Source organism: Mastigoproctus giganteus, chromosome 12 (genome assembly GCF_048544385.1).
Source record: "Mastigoproctus giganteus isolate SK-2022 chromosome 12, ASM4854438v1, whole genome shotgun sequence".
In the NCBI taxonomy this organism is placed as follows: Eukaryota; Metazoa; Arthropoda; class Arachnida; order Uropygi; family Thelyphonidae; genus Mastigoproctus; species Mastigoproctus giganteus.
The window spans coordinates 128,476,694-128,497,050 of NC_143586.1; the positions used below are offsets into that span (position 1 = coordinate 128,476,694).

Consider the following 20,357-nt stretch of genomic DNA (forward strand, 5'->3'; position numbering starts at 1 on the left):
AAGAATTGTTTTGCTAAAATGCCAGTTAACAGCAACAAGAGGGGTGGACTACTGCAAGACATTGAGCAATCATGGTAAGTGTTCCAAGTGTAGTTTGATCAGTGAAGAAATTGTTCTTGACGAATTGTTAAGAGTTTATAATGTCATAGTAGCTGAATATCCGAGTGACTAATATTTTGGAGCGTATTTAAAGAACTAGTGACAATATCGATGATGAGTTGGATGAAAATGAGGGCAGTAGATTCCAGATCGATCCGCAAACATAAAACAAGTAGTACATTTTGTAAGGCTGTTATTTGGAGGACAACCCATCCACCCCCAGTTGTTCCTTGAGCCACATCACTCCCACTACTTTGAGCCCTTTTCTTTGCTGCTCTGGTCTGAGGCATGATTTATGTTCAAATTCAATTTAATTAAGAATACACTAAACTAATATAGTTAAATTCAGTATTAACACTATGCACCGGTTATGCAGCAGTAATACATTTTATGCTATCAAGTTTACATTATTAAATATGTTACAATATCGAGCTTATTTTATATGTATTTTGTATCTCCTGTAAAGTTTATTTTATATGTATTACTCTATACCATTATGTTTGTAAGATCTAAGTAATTATAATAGATAATAGGATTATCTAACTAATGCCAACCTATGTGATTTGTACTTTTGACTATCTGTTTGTTACAATTGAAACACTAAATTCCTCTATTATGCACTCAATGCTGAAACAGTGGTGGCAAAATTCAAATGGTCTTATCAATACCACACAATGGCATTAGAAGTTGACTGTGGTTTCTTAAGCAATTATGAATAAGCAACAAACATTCACCAATGTAATTAGAGGAGTAAAAATAACTACACTTCTAATTTTAAATCAGAAGTTTAATGCAATTATTACACTACTCTAATTCACCAGTTATGCAGCAGTAATACTACTCTTATGTTATAAAAGCGTTTATAAGTGGTAGCATTTACGTTATAAACACTACCATGTTTATGTAATATGTATTATGTGATATCGTTACGCTTGCAAGTTATAAGTTAATTATAATAATAAACCATTTGTTGAGAACTTCCAAGCAAATTATTTACTGCAATTAAAACACTAGAATACTCCTACCACTCATTCAGTACTATAACAATGGTGACAGAAGTTGACTGAAGTTTCGTAAGCAAATCTAAATGCCTGAAAAGAGTTGTTTCCTCTACATGATATTATTTCCATTAAGAAATAACTGCCAATTTGATACATTATTACACTGTGGTTATTGCTTTTTATTAATAGTATCCCATTCTGGAAGTTTTGCTAGTCCCTTGGTTATGTGCAACTCCTCTCAGTTATCCAGTAATTATATATATATATATATATATATATATATATACACACACACACACACACACATAATTACTAGTTGTAAAATAATAAGAGGAGTTTACCTCAATATAATACGTAGAATACTTCCGTGTGATACTCTCCAGAAATTAAAACGAAAAAATCGAAAAACTTACCTTAGAGTAAAAAATAATTAAAAACCAATTTAACACAATTAAATCAATTAGGGTTTTATATAGCATTATAAAACCCTTTGGTCAGGTAATACAATTTGGGATTAAGAACTACGATACATTATTTAATAATCTTAGACTGTAGACTTGGCGACAATGACAATTTATTCCCACTAGATGTTACCTCGTTATATACGAATGTAAACGTTGGATACACATTAGATATTATTTGGGATATGTTAAATAATAATTCGCTACCGATTAATTATACGAAGCTACCTATTAAGGAAATTTTTCACTTAATTAAACTGTTAGTTGAGGCCAACTAGATCACCTTTCGAGACAAAGTGTACAAACAAATTTTTGGATTCCAATGGGTTTAGGCCTGAGCGGCTTAATATCACAGATCAATCTCTCAACAATTGAGCATATACATTTGACACCTTTTCGACCCCATATCACACTATGGGAGGTATTTAGACAATGTTCTTGTTATTACTGATAGCAGTACTATCCAAGACATTTTACATTCGTTCTAGACTTAATATAGACTCTAATATTCATTCTAGACTCAAATTTACATTGGAAAGGGAGGATACGGATACAAAGTCATTAAGCTTTCTAAATTTCACGCTTACTTGGGACTCGAATAAAATCCAATTTAGCATCTATCGAAAACCTACAAACACCGGTATGCTTCTACATTATAGTAGCTATCACCTGTTCACCTACAAAAGATCGATTATCTTTAATTAGTTTCTAAATGCCTGTAAATATTCAACGACGGAATCTGCTTTGGGCTCAGAAATGCAAATATTAACTGGCAGGTTCTTAAACAGGGGTTATCTCCTTGCCGCAATAAACCGAATTAGGGTACACGCTAAGGATAGGATACAAAATACTACACCAACCAACAATAGTAATATCAAAAAATGCTTTTTCTGTCCCATACGTTGAATAATGGCACAAACAGCTTAATAGATTTTTTTAAAGATACCGAACTTAAAATTGTGGCTAGGCCAATACGGAAATTACACACTGTACTGAACAATCGCTCGGTTCTTTCCGGGTTCACAACACAAATTAATGACGTGGTATACAACATTTCTTGCGGTGATTGCGACTCATTTTACCAAGGTGCGACGCATTTTTCTCTCAATATTTGTGTAAATCAACGTGAAGCCTCAGTTCGTGCTTCTCGTTCAGCAGTGTCAGAATTAGCCTTTCATGCCATTAACGAAAAACTTTTTTTTATTTAACGAGGCCAGAATACTTAATGTCCAACGTAATTATACGTGACTATTAATTGAAGAAATCGTAGAAATTAAATTACACAAGAATTCTGTTAATTTTCGTTGGCCATATTTGATCTGTGATGCGTGGACTTTATGCGCATGCGCGAAGAAAAATATTCACTATTTAAGTTTCTTGTTCAACCCTATTCGGTAATTTTCATTTCTGTGATCACGACATATTGTCGAAAAGCGTTGTCAGCTTCAGGAAGAAAAATCGTTTTGAATATTTTCGTTAGATTCTTTTTAATGTTTTTAATTGCGTTAAATTGATTTTAATTGTTAAATAGGTTTTTAATTATTTTTTACTCTAATGTAAGTTTTTTGTTTATTTCGTTTTAATTTCTGGAGAGTATCATATAGAAGTGTTCTACATACTATATTGAGGTAAACTCCTCTTATTATTTTACAAATATTAATATCAACATAGAACGTATTGTGCATTACAGCTCTGATTCATACCATCTAATACATATAATTACTAGAGAATCTTGAGAGGGTGGAGTCTCTAGGTTCCTCCGATTGACAAAAGATGAAGTTTGGCAAAAACACCACCATGAAGATTATAGGAACTGTATAGGTATCAAGAATGTTTATGGAATGGAGTTTTTTATTATCAGTAAGCAAACCTGGAATACATCCTTATTAAATATTGTTTAGTAAATGGTGATGAGAGGTTTTGTTATAGAATCCCATAATTATTTCGTTTAGTGAGGTGTGGCAGTTTTATTTTCAATTTGTTCTCACTGGTAAAGCATCGCTCGCTGAAGTATTAAGCACATTGAATTGAAGGATCAACTAGACTCAAGTCTCAAAACTTTGTGGAGAAATTCTTAAGCATATTTTGTATTCTTGAGGTTCTTGTGAATAGAGTCCTTTAAGAGCAGACTTCTATGTATAGATTTTCTTCTTAACTTGTCTCCACATGTACACATAAAAATATAAAAGCATATGAAAATTTAGGCACATGCATGGGCTAAAAATTATCCCACACAAACGTATTTAGCATTAAAAATATACATATGGGATGGGAAAGGGTAGGAATTAAGAGAGAATTAAGCAACATAAATTTCATTTTGTGAGAGGGTTTTTTTACGAGGGGGGATAGATAAATATTAAACTTAAGTGCATACTACAAGCAATTAAATGCATGTGTGTACATTGCGTAAAATGAAAATAAAAAATTAACAAAATAATAAAGCAGCAGAATGGTTTTTGCAAATCATCTTCAAGCACAATTTCAGTTTGATCCATTTTCTCTGTTTAAATGAAAAATGTTAAGTGTTTATCTGTGGGGTAAATTTTGCTCAGTAGTAAACAAACAAACATATTTACACAAGTTTTCAGAACAAATCAAGAAACCTACTTATTATGCTACAGATAAATCTTCTTGAAAGGTATTGAAGAGTTGGAAAGGATGTAGGTATTCACGTTTCAAAGTGTACTGCTTTCAAGCTTTATTGAGTAATTTTTATCCCAGTGCATGTGCTTCTGGGTTAACTCATTTCCTAGCCCAGTGTATTACTATTATTAATTATTTATTTTTTTAAATTCAGCTTTTCAAAAATATCCTAAAGTTTGTAAACATGAATGTAGAAAATAATTAATAATTATATTTTTAAAACAGCCTTTTTTCTCTCTCTCTCTCTCTCTCACTCAGATTCTTGCCATCTAATGTGAAACACTGGCCTTGTATGAATGCTTGCTCCAGCTACATTCATGAAGCTGGAGCAAGCTACGAACTAAACCTGTGTAGACAAGGCTTTAAAGATGGGCATATTCTTCCTGATCCCCCTAAAACAAGTATGTTGTGCTGGAAACAATACTCTTAAGAAATTCACCCAGGGTAGTATTTTATACCTCACCTGCTTTGGTAATGAAGAATATATTTGCAAAGTAATGCTATGGGATGGTGAACTAATTTATCTCATTTCATTATGTTTAAGATAAGATAAATAATACTTAAATTGATGCTTCCAAAAATTCATCCAGAAACTTGCTTCTCTTACTATACATTCAACATGCATTGTTTGGGGACATTGGACACTTTCAACTGTTGAAGTAAAACTATGGTCTTATAATCACTGAATAGAAAATGTTAACCATTAAACTTAAAATATGCTCATTCATATGCTGGGTGCATAGTGAAGAAGCAAGCCAGTACAGTATTGCAGTGATAAGAGGACTTTTATTTCTAAATAAATACTTTCACTCTCTTGTAGGCCCCAGAGCTCATTCCCAAGCAATTCTTCTGCTCTTAATGAATTGCAGCACTGGAATTAATAAACCTATACGGTCCTTGTATCAGCATTTTAAGATGAAAATAAATATTTATGTGAATAAATAAAATTTCATTGCTTTGTCTTCATTTAGTTATTTCTGTGATAAACTATATGAACTTAACTAGAATTATCCAAGCAGAAGTAAATGATGGCTGTATTGGTAGCCTCCTCCAATTAGGAGCCAGTTTGCCTTTTTTTTTTGTCATTTTCTCTTATGTGCATAAATTATGGGAATGAGAAGCCCACAATCTCAAAACATGGGAAGAATATATTTTTATGTATAACAAATTATAATCAAATGAGTTTGTTTTTCTTTCTTTCTGTTCTTTTTTTTTTTTTTTTTTCTTTCATGGAACATTGTTGAAGTGACTTTTTTTCAGTAAAATTGGTTAGCAATTTAGTTGTGCTTGGGTTTTTGTTTTAGATATGCTTCTCAGTTCTAGATTTTAACCAACAGTCAGAGGGAATAAAGGAATAAGTAGCAATAAAATAATGTAATTAATAAAGTGGCACGTTATCACATAGTTAAATTGGAAAGCAGTCAACTACTTTTTATATTGAGCAAACTATCAATGTGTTTGCCTACATGTGCATATTTAGATTTTTATATTTAATTTTGACAATCCATGCTTGTTTAGATTTATTGTTCAAAAACTCAGTTATTAGTTCCATAAGATGCTGGTTTCAGACGTTATACCTGTGTCTTTTTTTTTTTTTTTTTTTTTTTTCCCGTTTTGTTTTGTTTTGTTTATACAACTTGCTTGTACATGAATATATATATATATATATATATATATATATATATTTTTTTTTTTACAATTATTATTATTACAGATACTGAAAAGTGACAACAACATTCGTAGTGCTGATGCAGAATTGCAACAGAGGACTGTTGAATATCTTCAGCTAAGTAGCATTGCTACTGCTGATGTTTTAGTAAGTTCTCATTTGGTTTTCTAGTATAAATTTCCTTTCTTATAGTATTCTGCTCATTAATGTTGCATATGTTTAAGTTGTTTCATAGCAAACTGATTCTCATATTTTTATATAAAATTTGTATACAGGTATAATTCACATTTCTGTGTAAATCAAAACCATCTTTAATGATGCCACAAGCTTTGTTTTAAATTCACTTCTACAAAATGTAAAAGTTTTTCATTTATAAGGCTTACTTCTTCCAAAATAATTTAATGGGGAAACATTATTCAACCCTTTGAGTATATAGGGCAAATTAGGTATTGCACAATTCTTTTATCTCATTCAACCTCATCTATTTCCCTATCCACTCATGGAAACTCATCTCATCTCATCTTCATAGGAAAGTTATTTCTTTCCCCACTTCTCTATTAAAGATTTGAGAAATATCTTTATATAGGCACATGGGGTTGAATTTTAGGAAATGGGACAATGACAGGTTAAGATACTACCTACACTGAGTGGACAGAAATCATGGATACCTGCCTATTAACTGGTAGGCTCACATTTCGCTTGGATAGGGGCAGTCACACGGCAAGGCAAGGCATTGAGTCCATTAGTTCACGAAAGCATTCCACAGGTATTTCTATCCATGCTTGCTGCACTGCTGTCCAAAATGCTATTGCATTCCTGGGTGGTGGATTCAAAGCTCAAACAGACCCTTCAACAGCATCCCAAAGATGCTCTACAGAGTTCATGTCCAGTGAACGGGGAGGCCATTCCATGGTGGTAAAATCTGCAGAATGCTCTTCGAACCATGTTCTAGTCACTACGGCTCTGTGGGGAGGTGCACTGTCCTGCTGGAAGAGTCCATTGTCCTGTGGGTGCATGATTACCATGAAGGGATGCAGATGGTCTGCAAGGACAGACACGTAAACTGGACTGTTCAGAGATGTCTAGACATACCAAAGGTTAACACATGTGCCAGTTCAACAGTTCCTTGTTGACATGACAGGTGCATAGCTTTGTGCAGTTTCCATCAGATACGCACTCTTATCTGCTTGAATTAACTGTAAACAGGACTCGTGGGATCAGGAAACCCATCCCCAATTATCCAAGGTCCAGTGGCGATGTTTTTTCACCTGGTTGAGCTGTAGAGTCCTGTATCGTGGTGTTAGCAATGGCACTCCTGGTTGGTCAGTGGCTCCCATAACCTATTGTGTCTATTAATGGTCTTGGTGGAGACATTTCCTCGTTGAAGTTGGCAATTTGTGCCACTGTCGCTCTCTGGTTGGTTGAAACAATGCAAGGCAGACATCGACGGCCATGTTCCTCCGGCCCACCGGGATTTCCCGGGTAAGGCTTATGGCCAGTCCGCCTCTGTCGATAGAGAAAAAAATATGAAATTGTGAAACGCTTTGAGCGAAATGAAAGACCATGTGATATTGCACATGCTACAGACCTAAATGAGGCAACGCCGAGAATTACAAAGAATGCGGAGAAAATAAAAACAACTTTGATAGCGGGAACAACTCAAAGTGTAATTAAAATCCATTAGATTAAGACACAAGAATTGGAAGAGATGGAACGGCTGTCATATGTTTGGATAGAAAATCAAACAAAAAACAAGTTTGCTTACGATAGAAACAAAAGCATTAGCAACATTTTATTACGTAATAGTCGTAATAAAATACGTAAGCATTTTATTACGACTATTTTATTTAATATAATAAAATCCACCACCTTTCTCTGCCCACATTGCTGTCCATGTTGAGATGCTATTCCTGAAATGGCATATTCCCAATACAGTCTTGATACTGTCAAACAGGGATAGTTAAATTTCTTCTTCTTCTTTTTTTTTTTTTTTTTTTATGAAAACCCTAAACACGAGAGGTATTGGAACCTACAGTACAGGTAACCCCCACTTAATGCTGATAATTCGTTCCGGAAAAACAGAGCGCTAAGTGAATCTGCTAAGCAAGCGCCGCATTCCCATAAGGTAACATATGTATTTGTAAGTTGCGGTCGGTGCCATAGGATATTTCCTAACCAATAATAAACAGTAGTGAAAAGATGCACAAATGTCGGTCAAAATATTTAATATTCAAATATTTGTACATATAAAATATTGTGAATTACATAGGTATATAATTATGTGGTAACTACTTATGTATCAAAATTAAACTTAATTTCCATTAAAATCATGAATTTAATTGATATAAATTAATTTAATTGATGTATTTAATCATTAAAGATGTATCGTTTTGGGTTGAACTTTGGCCCACTTCCAAATAAACTTAAAGGGGAATTAATTTTAAATCCCCGCAGCGTTACCACCCAACAATAAAGTCAACCGATCCTTCCCTGCTTTGAAACCTGGTGGCATGTTTTCTTTTTCTTTCAATATGAAACTTCTTTTAGGCATTTGCTTCCACAAAAGTCCTGCTGGCGCCTCCGTAGCCAGGTGGGAAGGAGCAGCACACGCTTCTTGATTAGACCGTGGTTCGAGCCCATCACCACCAAATACGGAGCATGCGGAAAGGTCAGGAAATGACCACCGCCTATCCCGGAGCAATATGGCCTTAGTTGCTAATGCTTCTAAAAACCAAATAATAACAATAATAATAAAAGTCCTGCTTCATCTATGTTAAAAACTTGTTGAGAAGTATAACACATAATACACCCCTTCAATAATTTTAACAAGTTGTTTTGTGAAAGTTTCGGTTCCTTCATCTGCACATGCGGCTTCTCCCTGGATTTTAAATCTATTCAACCAGCCCTTACCAGTTTTAAATGGTTCCACATTTTTTTTTTTTTTTTTTTTTAGGTGAGTTTTCTTCAGATCATCATATTGGCTAATCTCTCTCTCTCTCTTTTATAATATTTAACTTAACTGAATTCTGCATTGGATATTATCTTCAATAAAATTAGTTAGTCTTTCCATTTCAATCCTAATAGTTGGCCTAGTCCTAGTTGCTTGCAGTGCAACAGATATATCTTTCCTGCTGCTAAAATTAATTCTTTATTTTTTTTATGATTGTTCTTACAGTTAAACTTGGAAGTCTTAAATTATGGCACACATCCGCTTGTCGTTGACTGGAATCGATTCACTTCAAAACGTCTAATTTAATTTTCAAATTCAGTCTTTTTCCTATGTTTATAGTCTTCGTACTGCATCCGGACGTTGTTGCTTTTTCATTCTTATCAGCCATTATTAACTCTTTGAAAATGTACCTGCGTTGGTTGCATTAATTACGATACAATGTTTGAGTGAACTGTCCGTTACGCATGATGTCTAATACTGTACTGAGTGATGACTAGACTTTGGATAAATGCATATAACGCAAATATTACAAGCAATATACTTGATAATTTTTTAAAATGTTCATCTTGGAACTACGTAACAAGTCACTGTACTGCAATTAAATTAAAGTGTGAGAAAATTTCACTGAGTGTGGGAAACATTTTAATGCTGTTTTGGTATTCATTTTCAAGCTATCGACTCCATCAAATGAAACGATTTCGTTAAATATGCCAAAGATGCAATCTGTAAAAGAGTGTTATAGTCAGATACAGGTTATAATATAAGAACAGCTTTATAGCGAATCAGCGTAAAGCGAACCATAGTATAACGGGGGCCTGCTATACTTAGTATCATGCTTGGGTTGGAAATTGAGAAGACAAAACAAGATATTTGTTGACTTTGGCCTTGAACTTCTGTAGACTGTAATTTTCAGGAAATACATATGAAGGAATTTTTTTCCAGAAAACGGCAGTTGAATGAATAAACAAGGAAGATGAAAAGTTGGTTCTGTGAGTTTGAAGTTAGACAGTAAATGGATGTTGGCTGGTGGCGGCACATGTTCGGACTGTTTTGAAAGAGCGGGAATTATAGAAGCCAATTTGGAATAACAGTGCCCATGGAAGTATCTGTAGAAAAGGCATACAGCAGAAACACTACATCTATGAGTCGGAGAGAGAGAGAGAGAGAGAGAGAGAGAGAGAGAGAGAGAGAGAGAGAGAGAGAGAGAGGAGTCATTGATTAACCTAACTCCCCTCTTCTGAATGGAATCTAGAAGCCTGAGAGGTTTTGGGGGCACCGCCCCAGATGTGGGAACAATATTCTAAGGTAGGTAGGGTGGATTTGCGATTTGTACAGAGTGAACAGCTGTTTGTAAGAAAAGTAATGCCAAGAGCAAAAGAAAACCAAGTTTTTTTTTTGATGCAGAGGAAGCAATATATCATTTTGCCTAGAAATCGGAGTGTCACCAAAGATCAGCATAGGAGCAGAAGAATCCTTTTTGTGAGATATAAGACAAGACTGAGTTTTAGAAGGATTGAAATGAACTAAGTTGTCTTTGCCCCACTGGAGAATTACCAGTAAATCGGTATTTAAGGAATTGGTATCTGATATTCGAGAAGTTGAAGCTGATTGAGCAGGCAAGGTTTTTCAAAATGGAAAGTGGAATGCAATGTGCTGTCATCAGCAAAACTATGGATAGGATTTCCAGTCAATGGAAGAAGGTCATTAATATACAAGAGGAAAAGAGTGGGGGAAAGAACTGAGCCTTGAGGACACCAGTATTAGTGGAGAAGTTAGAAGACAGAGAGCCATCTACCATCACCCTCAGTGGTGAGCGATCAGAGTGAGAACTGGATAACCAATTACTAAAAACAGTTAGCAAACCATAAGATGAAAGCTTGTTCAGGGAGGCTACTTCAGAGAAAAGACAGGAACAAAGGAACCTGCTTATACATATGGAACTTAGCACTTCCATTCTGCAAATCCTGCCAATGCAAACTAACCAATACAAGTGCATATCACAATAAAAACCACACCAGCTACATGCTAGTATAGTTGTTGATCAGCATTAATTAGGGCAATGTCTGAAGACATTTCCTAATTGATGCTGAGGATAAAGAACACTGTAAATTCAACTTACATTTTCCTAGTAAGCTTTATATTCTGGAAATGATTCTTCTATCTAAACAAATAGATATCATTGCACTTGCTAAAACCTGGTAGACTAGTATGAAGAGGCAACATATCACAAAAGTCACTAGGTTTCAAGAAATTTATAAATCTTGAGGAGGGACGGAAGTAAGAGGGGTAGCAACCATCTTAAACACCAACATTTTTTCGCTTAAATCACAGACAGCAAAATCACCAAATTTTGATGGATTACGAATGATAACAAAATGCAAAACAAAGTAACAGACAAATTGATTTTTCCATCCCTTAACCATAATCCCTTCACCATACAAGTTCCTGATACCAATACCACTAAATATTGCATCACTTGGCTTATTCATGAGGTTCATCAAAATGCACAGTATGTGTGTGTAAATTAACTTCTTTCCCCAATGCAGCAAACCTTAGGTACAACTTTAAAGTGCTATGCATTCAGTGAGAATGACTAATGAATCATGACCCTAATAGAGGAATCAAATAAACTGAATTCCTATTTTCATTGGAAGATCCCTCATTAATCCCTCCCTCCCTCCCTCCCTTACTTTCAAGTCAGTTAGTGCCATCAACCAGTTAGTGCCAAAAATCTAATTCTGGCTCTAAACTAAAACTGACCAAAGAAATCATCAGCCGAAGTTCTCAATGCTACAGCCACCTTCAGAAATACCACTGAAGATTACATCACTTGCCTCATTCATGAGGTTCATCCAAATGCAACCTGTGCTGTGCGTGGAAAGAAACTTCTTTTCCCAATGCAACCAACTTTAAGTACAACTTTCAAGTGCTATGCATTCAGTGGGAATGACTAATGAATCGTGATCCTGCTCAGGTAGCTAGTAAACTGAATGAGTATTTTGCATCTACATTTACACATGAGTTATTCAGGGAGGGGAATGCCAGATATGTATTAAACTCTGGCAGTGAGCCAAATGATTTTATAATAACTGAGAGCAAAATGGAGCAGAAACTGTTGAAGATAAACGTAAGAAAGGCACCTGGGGTAGATAGGACCTATCCAGTTATATTAAAAGAGGCAGCAAAGGAAGTCATAATTATGACCTTAGTCATAATTATAAGAGTTTCTTTGGACTCAGGGGCTCATGGACTGGAGATGTACAAATGTGACCCCAATCCACAAAGGAGGTTGTTGTTGTTGTTGTGGGGGTTTGATGGCGCATAAGCATATGCTGCTTTGGCTATAATGCACCTATTCATTTATTGTAATAACATATGAGAAATTCTTGTAATGTCAGGAAAGGCTGAAATCAGAAATGACTAAAAACTCCAATTTTCTTCAGAAAGTTAAAAAATTCAGGAATTTTTTAACTTTCGTCTTCCAAAATTGGTGACAATTTGTATTGTCACCAATGACATTCTCTAGAGTTATTGGTTTCCAAAGGTTAACCAATGATAGCAGAGTTGTATTTCTGCTTGTTTATAGTATGGGCATTCAATGAAAATGTGCTTAACAGACAGATTTACAGAGCAATGTGGACACAGGGGTGGATCATCCTCTGTGAGTAAATGAAGGTGAGTTAAATGAGTATGACCTATTCTTGCTCTTGAAAGGACTATTCCTTCCCTTCTAGATGAACGGATACTAGAATGCCAAATTCTAGGATCTCGTTTAAATTGAAAAAGTTTATTTGTTTGAGAATGCCAGAGTGCTGTCCATTCTGTTAGACATGCACCATGAATGATTTGTGGATAGTCTGATGCTGGAACAGGGACATTTGTTAAATCTAAGGTAGTTTTTTTTTTTTTTTTTTTTTAATGTAAACCCCAAACACGAGAGGTATTAGAACTTATAGTACTTAGTACCGTGCTTGGGTTGGAGGCTGAGAAGACGAAAGAAGATATTTGTTGACATTGGACTTTAACTTCTGTAGACTGTAATTTTAAGGAAATACGTATGAAGGAAGGTTGTTCCAGAAAGTATTTGAATAAATAAACGAGGAAGATGAAAAGTTGGTTCTGTGAGTTTGAAGTTGGACAGTAAATGGATGTTGGCTGCACATGTTCAGACTGTTTTGAAAGAGAGAGCGGGAATTATAGAAGCCAATTCAGAAGAACAGTGCCCATGGAAGTATCTGTAGAAGAGGAATGCAGCAGAAACAGTACATCTGTGAGGCAGCAAGTGGAGAGAGAGAGAGACTGTTAGAGATGAATCATTAATTAACCTAACTGCCCTCTTCTGAATGGAATCAAGAAGCCTGAGAGAGGTTTTGGGGGCACCACCCCAGATGTGGGAACAATATTCCATGGCAGGTTGGGTTTGAGATTTCTACAGAGTGAACAGCTGTTTGGAAGAAAAGTAATGCAGAGAGCGAAAGAGAAAACCAAGTGTTTTAGATTCACAGGAAGCAATATTTGTAATGTGCTTGTGCCAAGAGAGATTAGAAGTCAGGGAAATCCACAAAAGAGATATCATTTTGCCTAGAAATCGGAGTGTCACCAAAGATAAGCATAGAAGCAGAAGAATCCTTTTTGCGAGATATAAGACAAGACTGAGTTTTAGAAGGGTTGAAATCAACTAAGTTGTCTTTGCCCCACTGGAGAATTACCTGAAGATCGGCATTTCAGGAATTGCTATCAGATTTTCGAGAAGTTGAAGCTGATTAAGCAGGGCAAGGTTTCTCAAAATGGAAAGTGGAATGCAATGTGCTATCATCAGTAAAACTATGGATAGGATTTCCAGTCAATGGAAGAAGGTTATTAATATAAAAGAGTGGGGGAAAGAACTGAACCTTGGGGGACGCCAGCATTAGTGGAGAAGTTAGAAGACAGAGCCTTCTACCATCACCTTCAGTGAGTGACCAGAGAGAAAACTGGATAACCAACTGCAACAAAAAGTTGGCAAACATAAGATAGAAGCTTATTTAGAAGACCTTTAGGCCAAACACGATCGAAAGCCTTTGAGATGTCAAGAGCAACTGCTTGTGTTTCACCGAACTTTTCCATTGAATTAGTCCATAAATGGGTAACATAAGCAAGAATAGCACCAGTGGATCGACACTGACGGAATCCATAGTGGCGATCGTTGATCAGACAGAAGGTTTCTAGGTATTTTAAGAGTTGGCGGTTAATTGATTTCTCCATTACTTTAGAAAGAGTAGAAGTAATTGCAGTGGACGATAATTGGATGGGAGAGATTTGTCACCCTTTTTAGGAACTGGCTGGATAAGAGAAAAATTTCCAAGCAGAAGGAAAAACACCTTTGGAATAAGAAAGTGAAAAAAGGCGGCAAAGAATAGGAGTAAGTTCAGGAGCACAGGTTTTGAGAACAAGTGAAGAAATACCATAGGGAACTGGAGCTTTCTTGGCATCAAGATTCGTCAAAATCCTTCTGACATCCTTTTGATGGAAGACCACAGGAGGCATTGAATGGAGCGTTTTGGGAATGGTGGGAGATGTTTTACCAAGATCATTAATACACAAGTTGGAGGCAAAATGGGATGATGGCAAGTCAGCTTGATCCTTGGCTGAAGTGACAACAGCACCATTTGGTTTGGACAGAGATGATCAAAAGTTGCGGCCAATAGCTTTAGCAAGAGACCAGAATGCTCGGCTACCATTAGGGCAAGAAGCAAGTTTTCTACTCTTAGGCTGTTCAAAATCTAGTTTGGACTGATTAATAACTGCTTTACAATTGTTGCGAGCTTTGTTGTAGGCAGAAAATGAAACTGAAGAATTAGAAACAAGCTAATTACGATATGCAATGTTCTTCTCTTGAACAGCTTTGGAACATTTATTGGAAAATGTAGGGTTTAGATAAAGGACGAGATTTTAAATTGGAGTGTGGGATAAAGGATTCCATTCCTGCAAGAATAATTTCACTGATGAGTATAATGACAGCTGTAGAGAGAAATAGAAGGGGCCAATAAATCAGATTATAATGGGGGATTTTAATTTCCCCAGCTATTGACTGGAACTTGTGGATTGGTCATTCACACACTAGCAAGATTTTTGTGGATTTATTGGATGATTGTTATCTACAACACCATGTTCGGTAGAGTAAACCAGAGGGAGTAATACTCTTATTTTGATTATCAGTAGCGATTCATCATGCATTAAGAATCTGCAGATAAAGGAACCATTAGGTGGTAGTGATTGCAGTGTGCTGATGTGGGATTTACTCAAAGAGGTAACTACTATCAGGATTAAAGGGAAGGGTTTTTGCTTTCGTAAAGGTGAATATGGAGGTCTAAGAGACAGTTTTAAAGTCTATTCAGTGGACCAACTAATGATTTTACCAACAGCAAATTCAACACTGTTTTTCATAACAACTAAGAAATATTGTTCAAGGTTTAGGCCTAAATGGATGTCTGATGAACTAATAAGACATGTGACAGAAGAAAAATGCACGGGATATATATAAATTAATGGATGACACTGAAGCCTATGATAGAAATAAGCTGGTCTTTAACCAAGTCACAAAGGAGGTTAGGCAGGCAAAGGCAGATTACGAGAAATCTTTGGCAAAGGATGCAAAGAAAAACAGCAAAGAGTTCTTTACTTATGTAAACTCTAGAAGGAAGGGGATGAATCAGATTGGTCCACTGGATATCGATGGTTCAACTGTTGATGATCCTGCTCAGGTAGCTAAAAACTAAATGAGTATTTTGCATCTACATTCACTTGTGTGAATGTAGATAAAATGGAGGCACTGGTTAAAGAAGCACTACAGGATCAACTTGACAACACTTCGGTTATAGTTCGGTCACAGCATGGGTTTGCTAAGGGAAAATCTTGCCGGACCAATTTGATTAGATACTATGATGTGGTCACAAAGAAACTGGATGCAAAAAAAATAATTTCAGGGAGGGGAATGCCAGAGGTAAATTAAAATCTGGCAGCGAGCTAGATTAATTTGTAATAACTGTGAACAAAGTGGAGGATAAATTGTTGAAGATAAACATAAAAAAGGCACCTAAGGTGGATTGGATCTATCCAGTTATATCAGAGGCGGCGGCAAAGGAAGTAAGCAAACTCTTAGCCATAATTATGAGAGCTTCCATAGGTTCAGGGTAGGCACCCATTGACCGGAGATGTGCAAATGTGGCCCCAATTCGCAAAGGAGGATCAAAGGGTGACAAGTAATTACATACATATTAGTTTAACTTCAGTTTCAATGAAATTAATGGAGGCACTGGTTAAAAAAACACTACAGGATCAACTTGACAACACTTCGGTTATAGTTCGGACACAGCATGGGTTTGCTAAGGGAAAGTCTTGCCTGACCAATTTGATTAGATACTATGAAGTGGTCACAAAGAAACTGCATGCAAAAAAAATAATTTTGATATCATATACTTTGATTTCTTATTGTTATTTGGTTTTTTTTAGTAGCATTAGCAACTAAGGCCATATTGCTACTGGGATATGCAGTGGTCATTCCCTGACCTTTCCGCATCCTCCTTATTTGGTGGTCACAGGCTTGTACCCCAGTAAGCGTGTGCTACGAACTGCTGCTCCTGCCCACCTGGCTACAGAGGCACCTCATATACTTGGTTCTTTAGAAAGCTTTTGATACTGTTGCTCATGGAAGATTACTGTACAAATTGGAGCAGTATGGCATTAAGGGCAAAATGCTGCTATGGATAAAGGGATGGTTGAGTGGGAGAAGACAGAGTGGTAATCAATGGACACTGCTCTTCGTGGACTAATGTTATTAGTGGAGGCACAAGGGTTCAGTGTTGGGTCCATTGTTGTTTTCTGTATTTATTAATGATATTTATGAAGGTATATCAGGGTTAATCAGGTATATCAGGGTTAATTAATGATATTTATGAAGGTATATCAAGGTATATCAGGGTACCACTGGTTGGGAATCACTGGTCTATGTTATTGTGGGATTATTGCTACCCATATGTAGACCTTGTTTTTATCAATGTTAAACCTCACTTGCCACTTAGCCCATCTGTCTAATTTTTCTAGGGCTTGTTGCAGTAGTATGCCTTGATTATGTCATTAATTGCCCTGTCTCATTAATCGTCCTGACAGGGCGATTAATGAGTTAGTTCCATTGTAAAAATTTCCTTTATAATGTGGTAGCCAGAAGTTGTGTGGTAATTAAAAAGAAAAAAGGGGGGGGGGGAAGAAACCAAAATATATCAAAGTTAACATAGAGACGTTTATAATGGCAACTACACTAGGTAGGCAACAGAACACATGTATCAACAATTTGATCTTTCTTTAGTGCATCAGCACTGTCTTCCAGCATACTCTGAGGCTTCATTCTGAAAGAAAAAAGATCTGTGTGTAATAAAGTTCATAGATGCAATATTCTCCAGACTAAATGTGCTTGATGTACCATAAATTAGTTTTGAGTTAGGTTTTGCCTTTCTTGTGGTTTTCATAACATTTACATTGTACTCTTCATTATGATTGTCCTTGTAGGTACAGAGGAATTGAGAATATTAGGGAGAGGAGTTAGGTATGAGAGAGAGAGAGAGAGAGAGAGAGAGAGAGAGAGAGAGAGAGAGAGAGAGAGAGACCACTGCAACCCAGGTTGGAAGAGAGCCACCACAGTCCAGGATGGAAAGGTGGGATGAAAGAGGCTGTTGGGAAGGTTGATTGGTTGAGATCATATTATTCTAGCATTGTGTTGACATGTTAATATATTATTGTGAAGCACAACTGCCAACTCTCCTGGTTTATGACAGACTCAGTCTTTTTGACTTGATTTGACCATTTCTCCTTCTTACTGTTTGTAACAACAGATGGGGGGAAAAAATCTTTACTGTGTAGGTTTTTCATTTCCAATGCAGCACATATGATATGGCCCAAGGATTATACCTATCCTTACTCAACTTAAAAAGCAATAAATATTAATAAAATAAACTTAAGTTCATTAAAAACTAATATTATTAAAGATTTATTTTTGAAAAAAGTGTATGGCTAGTCTAGAATATGAGCTAGGAATGTTCTTTTATGAAAAAATTTGATATGTAAAAATTGCGAAAAAAAAATTTTTTTCATGCTTTATGAAAATATTGGTTAAATTGTGGTGGACTTATTTTGGCCAGCTGACTTTGTATTGTGAATTCCCAAAAGCAGTGTGGTAGTCAAAAATTGGTTATTTCCAAATAGAATTCAAGTTGATAACTGAGTTTTTAGACAGTTTAAGTTAAATTTTTATTAACTTAAATATAATATGGAGAACAAATTTCATCATTCAACAGAACTATTTGGAGAATAAATTATTCAGAATAAAATGAATAGATTTTGCAAAAAAAAAAAAAAGAAACTTTTGCAGTATTTTTTAATATCATTGAAGAGAAAGAAATATATATTTTGCAGTATCAGTTCTTCTTTCATAAGGAGTCCAGATCTTCTCTTTCTGATGAAGCATTTGGAAATGCTTATAATGGCTGTTTATGCATAGAACATGGCCCAAGGATGATATCCTCTTTCATTTTTGAAAGCAGAGAAGATTAATAAAAGAACTTAGTTTATTAAAAATTAATATCATTAAAAAAAAGTAATATATTTATGAACTCTGGCTCTGACTCAACATTGTTGACAAGGACAAAGTCTGCAAAAGTATATATTTTTAAAGCAATCGTAATCAGTATTTTAACAGCCCAAACCAAATACACAGCAAAATCCTAGGTAAGCTAAATTTTGAAAGCATCCTGTATCGATCAGCAGCTCAATTTTAATGTAAAACATGTATATGCCGGTAAAATTTAATTTATGATGCAATGTGGACTTTTTTGTCCAGAAATTCACTTGTTTTCCTTCTGCTTAATTAAACAGTCTGCAGTTTTTTGAAATCAGAAGTTGGCATTTATGGTACTGTATAACAGTAACCATGTTTTAACAAGATTTTACTGTATGATTATACTCGTATAATTTTAATTTTGTGTGCATATGTGTGATACGTATGTTAAAACAAATTTTATATAAAATTCTAATTATTATTATTAGTAAATTTTATATTTATTCAACCTCACTGATTTTTTGTGTGTGAGAGAGAGAGAGAGAGAGACTTATATTGGAACAATTTTTATATCTAGTTCTAACCATTAGTAAATTTTTATAGTAATTTTTTTCATATTTCTTTATATGAAAATCAGCCTTACTGATATAATGGTTTCAAAACACGTCATCGTGACCATCCTTTGGAGAAATGATTTATGGAAAGTAAAAATGAATGTTCTTTTAAAGATTAAATGGCACTAACACTGCCAGGTTTTTCTGAAGTTTCTGGCTAAGAAGGAATGTTCAAACATTCTTACTCCTTTCTTGATTTTGCTCTCTATGGCTCCTTGTTTCAAAAGTTTAATGATCAAAGGAAACAGGAACCCCCCCCCCCCCCCCGTTAAATTTTGGGGCATGTGTTATCCCATATTGCAGTGGGTATGTCATGTAACCCGATGGTCAGTGGGCTGGTTGTCGTTCTTGGTTAATGTGAAGACATACACGCAATGTGAGATCAAGCTTTTTTACTTCCATGAATAGTATGCAACTTATTACTGCTATAATGGAGCTGTAAACTCCTCTGGCCACATTCAGGCTGTATTCGTATAAAGAAAGAAATTTGTTATGTTGGTTTATGATGGTAGGATTGCTGGGCTTTGCATTAAATCTCAAGGGTACTCTGTAGGGGATTACATGATGCAAAATTAAGTTAAATGAATTTGTTTTCTTCTTTAAATGTGCTTGTTACTTAGAGTAGCATTTCATACATATTCAACACATTCAACATCTTCTTGACTTCTGTTATTTAAGGCTACAGTACTAGAAGAGATGCCACCATTTCCAGAAAGAGAGTCATCCATTTTAGCCATTCTGAAGAAAAAGAAACCAGGAATGAGTGAAGGATTAAGTGCTGCCTTGAAGGATCATCCAGTCTCCATAACTGCTGGCAATAATACTGTAGCAGCACATAATGACATTAACTCAGTAAGGATTGTTTCTTTTTATCAATTTCTTGATTATTTTGGCTAAGTTCCTTTAATGTTTCATCATGTGTTTCTGTGTTTTCTAATGGCTTGCTGGCAACATGGTATCAGCTCATTTTATGTTAACTTAAGCTATTATATTTTAAAAATCTTAATGTGTGGAATATACATATGTATTACTGTAAAAGTCTGAAATCTGGTAAATGTTAGGATTTACTAGTTGGCTTTGACAAAAACATAAAATTCAGACTTAAGCCTAAAATATCAAAAAATGTTCTACATCAGTGGTTCATTCACTTTGCCAGTTTTCAAACAAGGGCATTTGGGATGGTGGATAGCAGATATATCCCTTCAGTGTACCTTTGTTTAAAAATTGAAAAAGCAAATGAACCAGGAACTTATTATCACTTCCCTTTTCACCCTATTACTAACAATCTTTTGGAGATAGGAATATATCCTCCCTATGCCCTTTGTTAAAAA

General features: G+C 35.4%; 1 protein-coding gene across 2 annotated transcripts in view; it reads left to right on the plus strand.

Annotated features, from left to right (window-relative positions):
* LOC150077411 (AP-2 complex subunit alpha-like) overlaps positions 1-20,357 on the plus strand; it is a 588,904-nt gene that overhangs the window by 367,736 nt on the left and 200,811 nt on the right. For both annotated transcript variants that reach the window (XM_090386478.1, XM_090386479.1), the window contains exons 17-18: positions 5,919-6,020; positions 19,705-19,878. In XM_090386478.1, the coding sequence (XP_090242604.1) occupies positions 5,919-6,020; positions 19,705-19,878 (276 nt within the window). The remainder of the gene's footprint in view (positions 1-5,918; positions 6,021-19,704; positions 19,879-20,357) is intronic.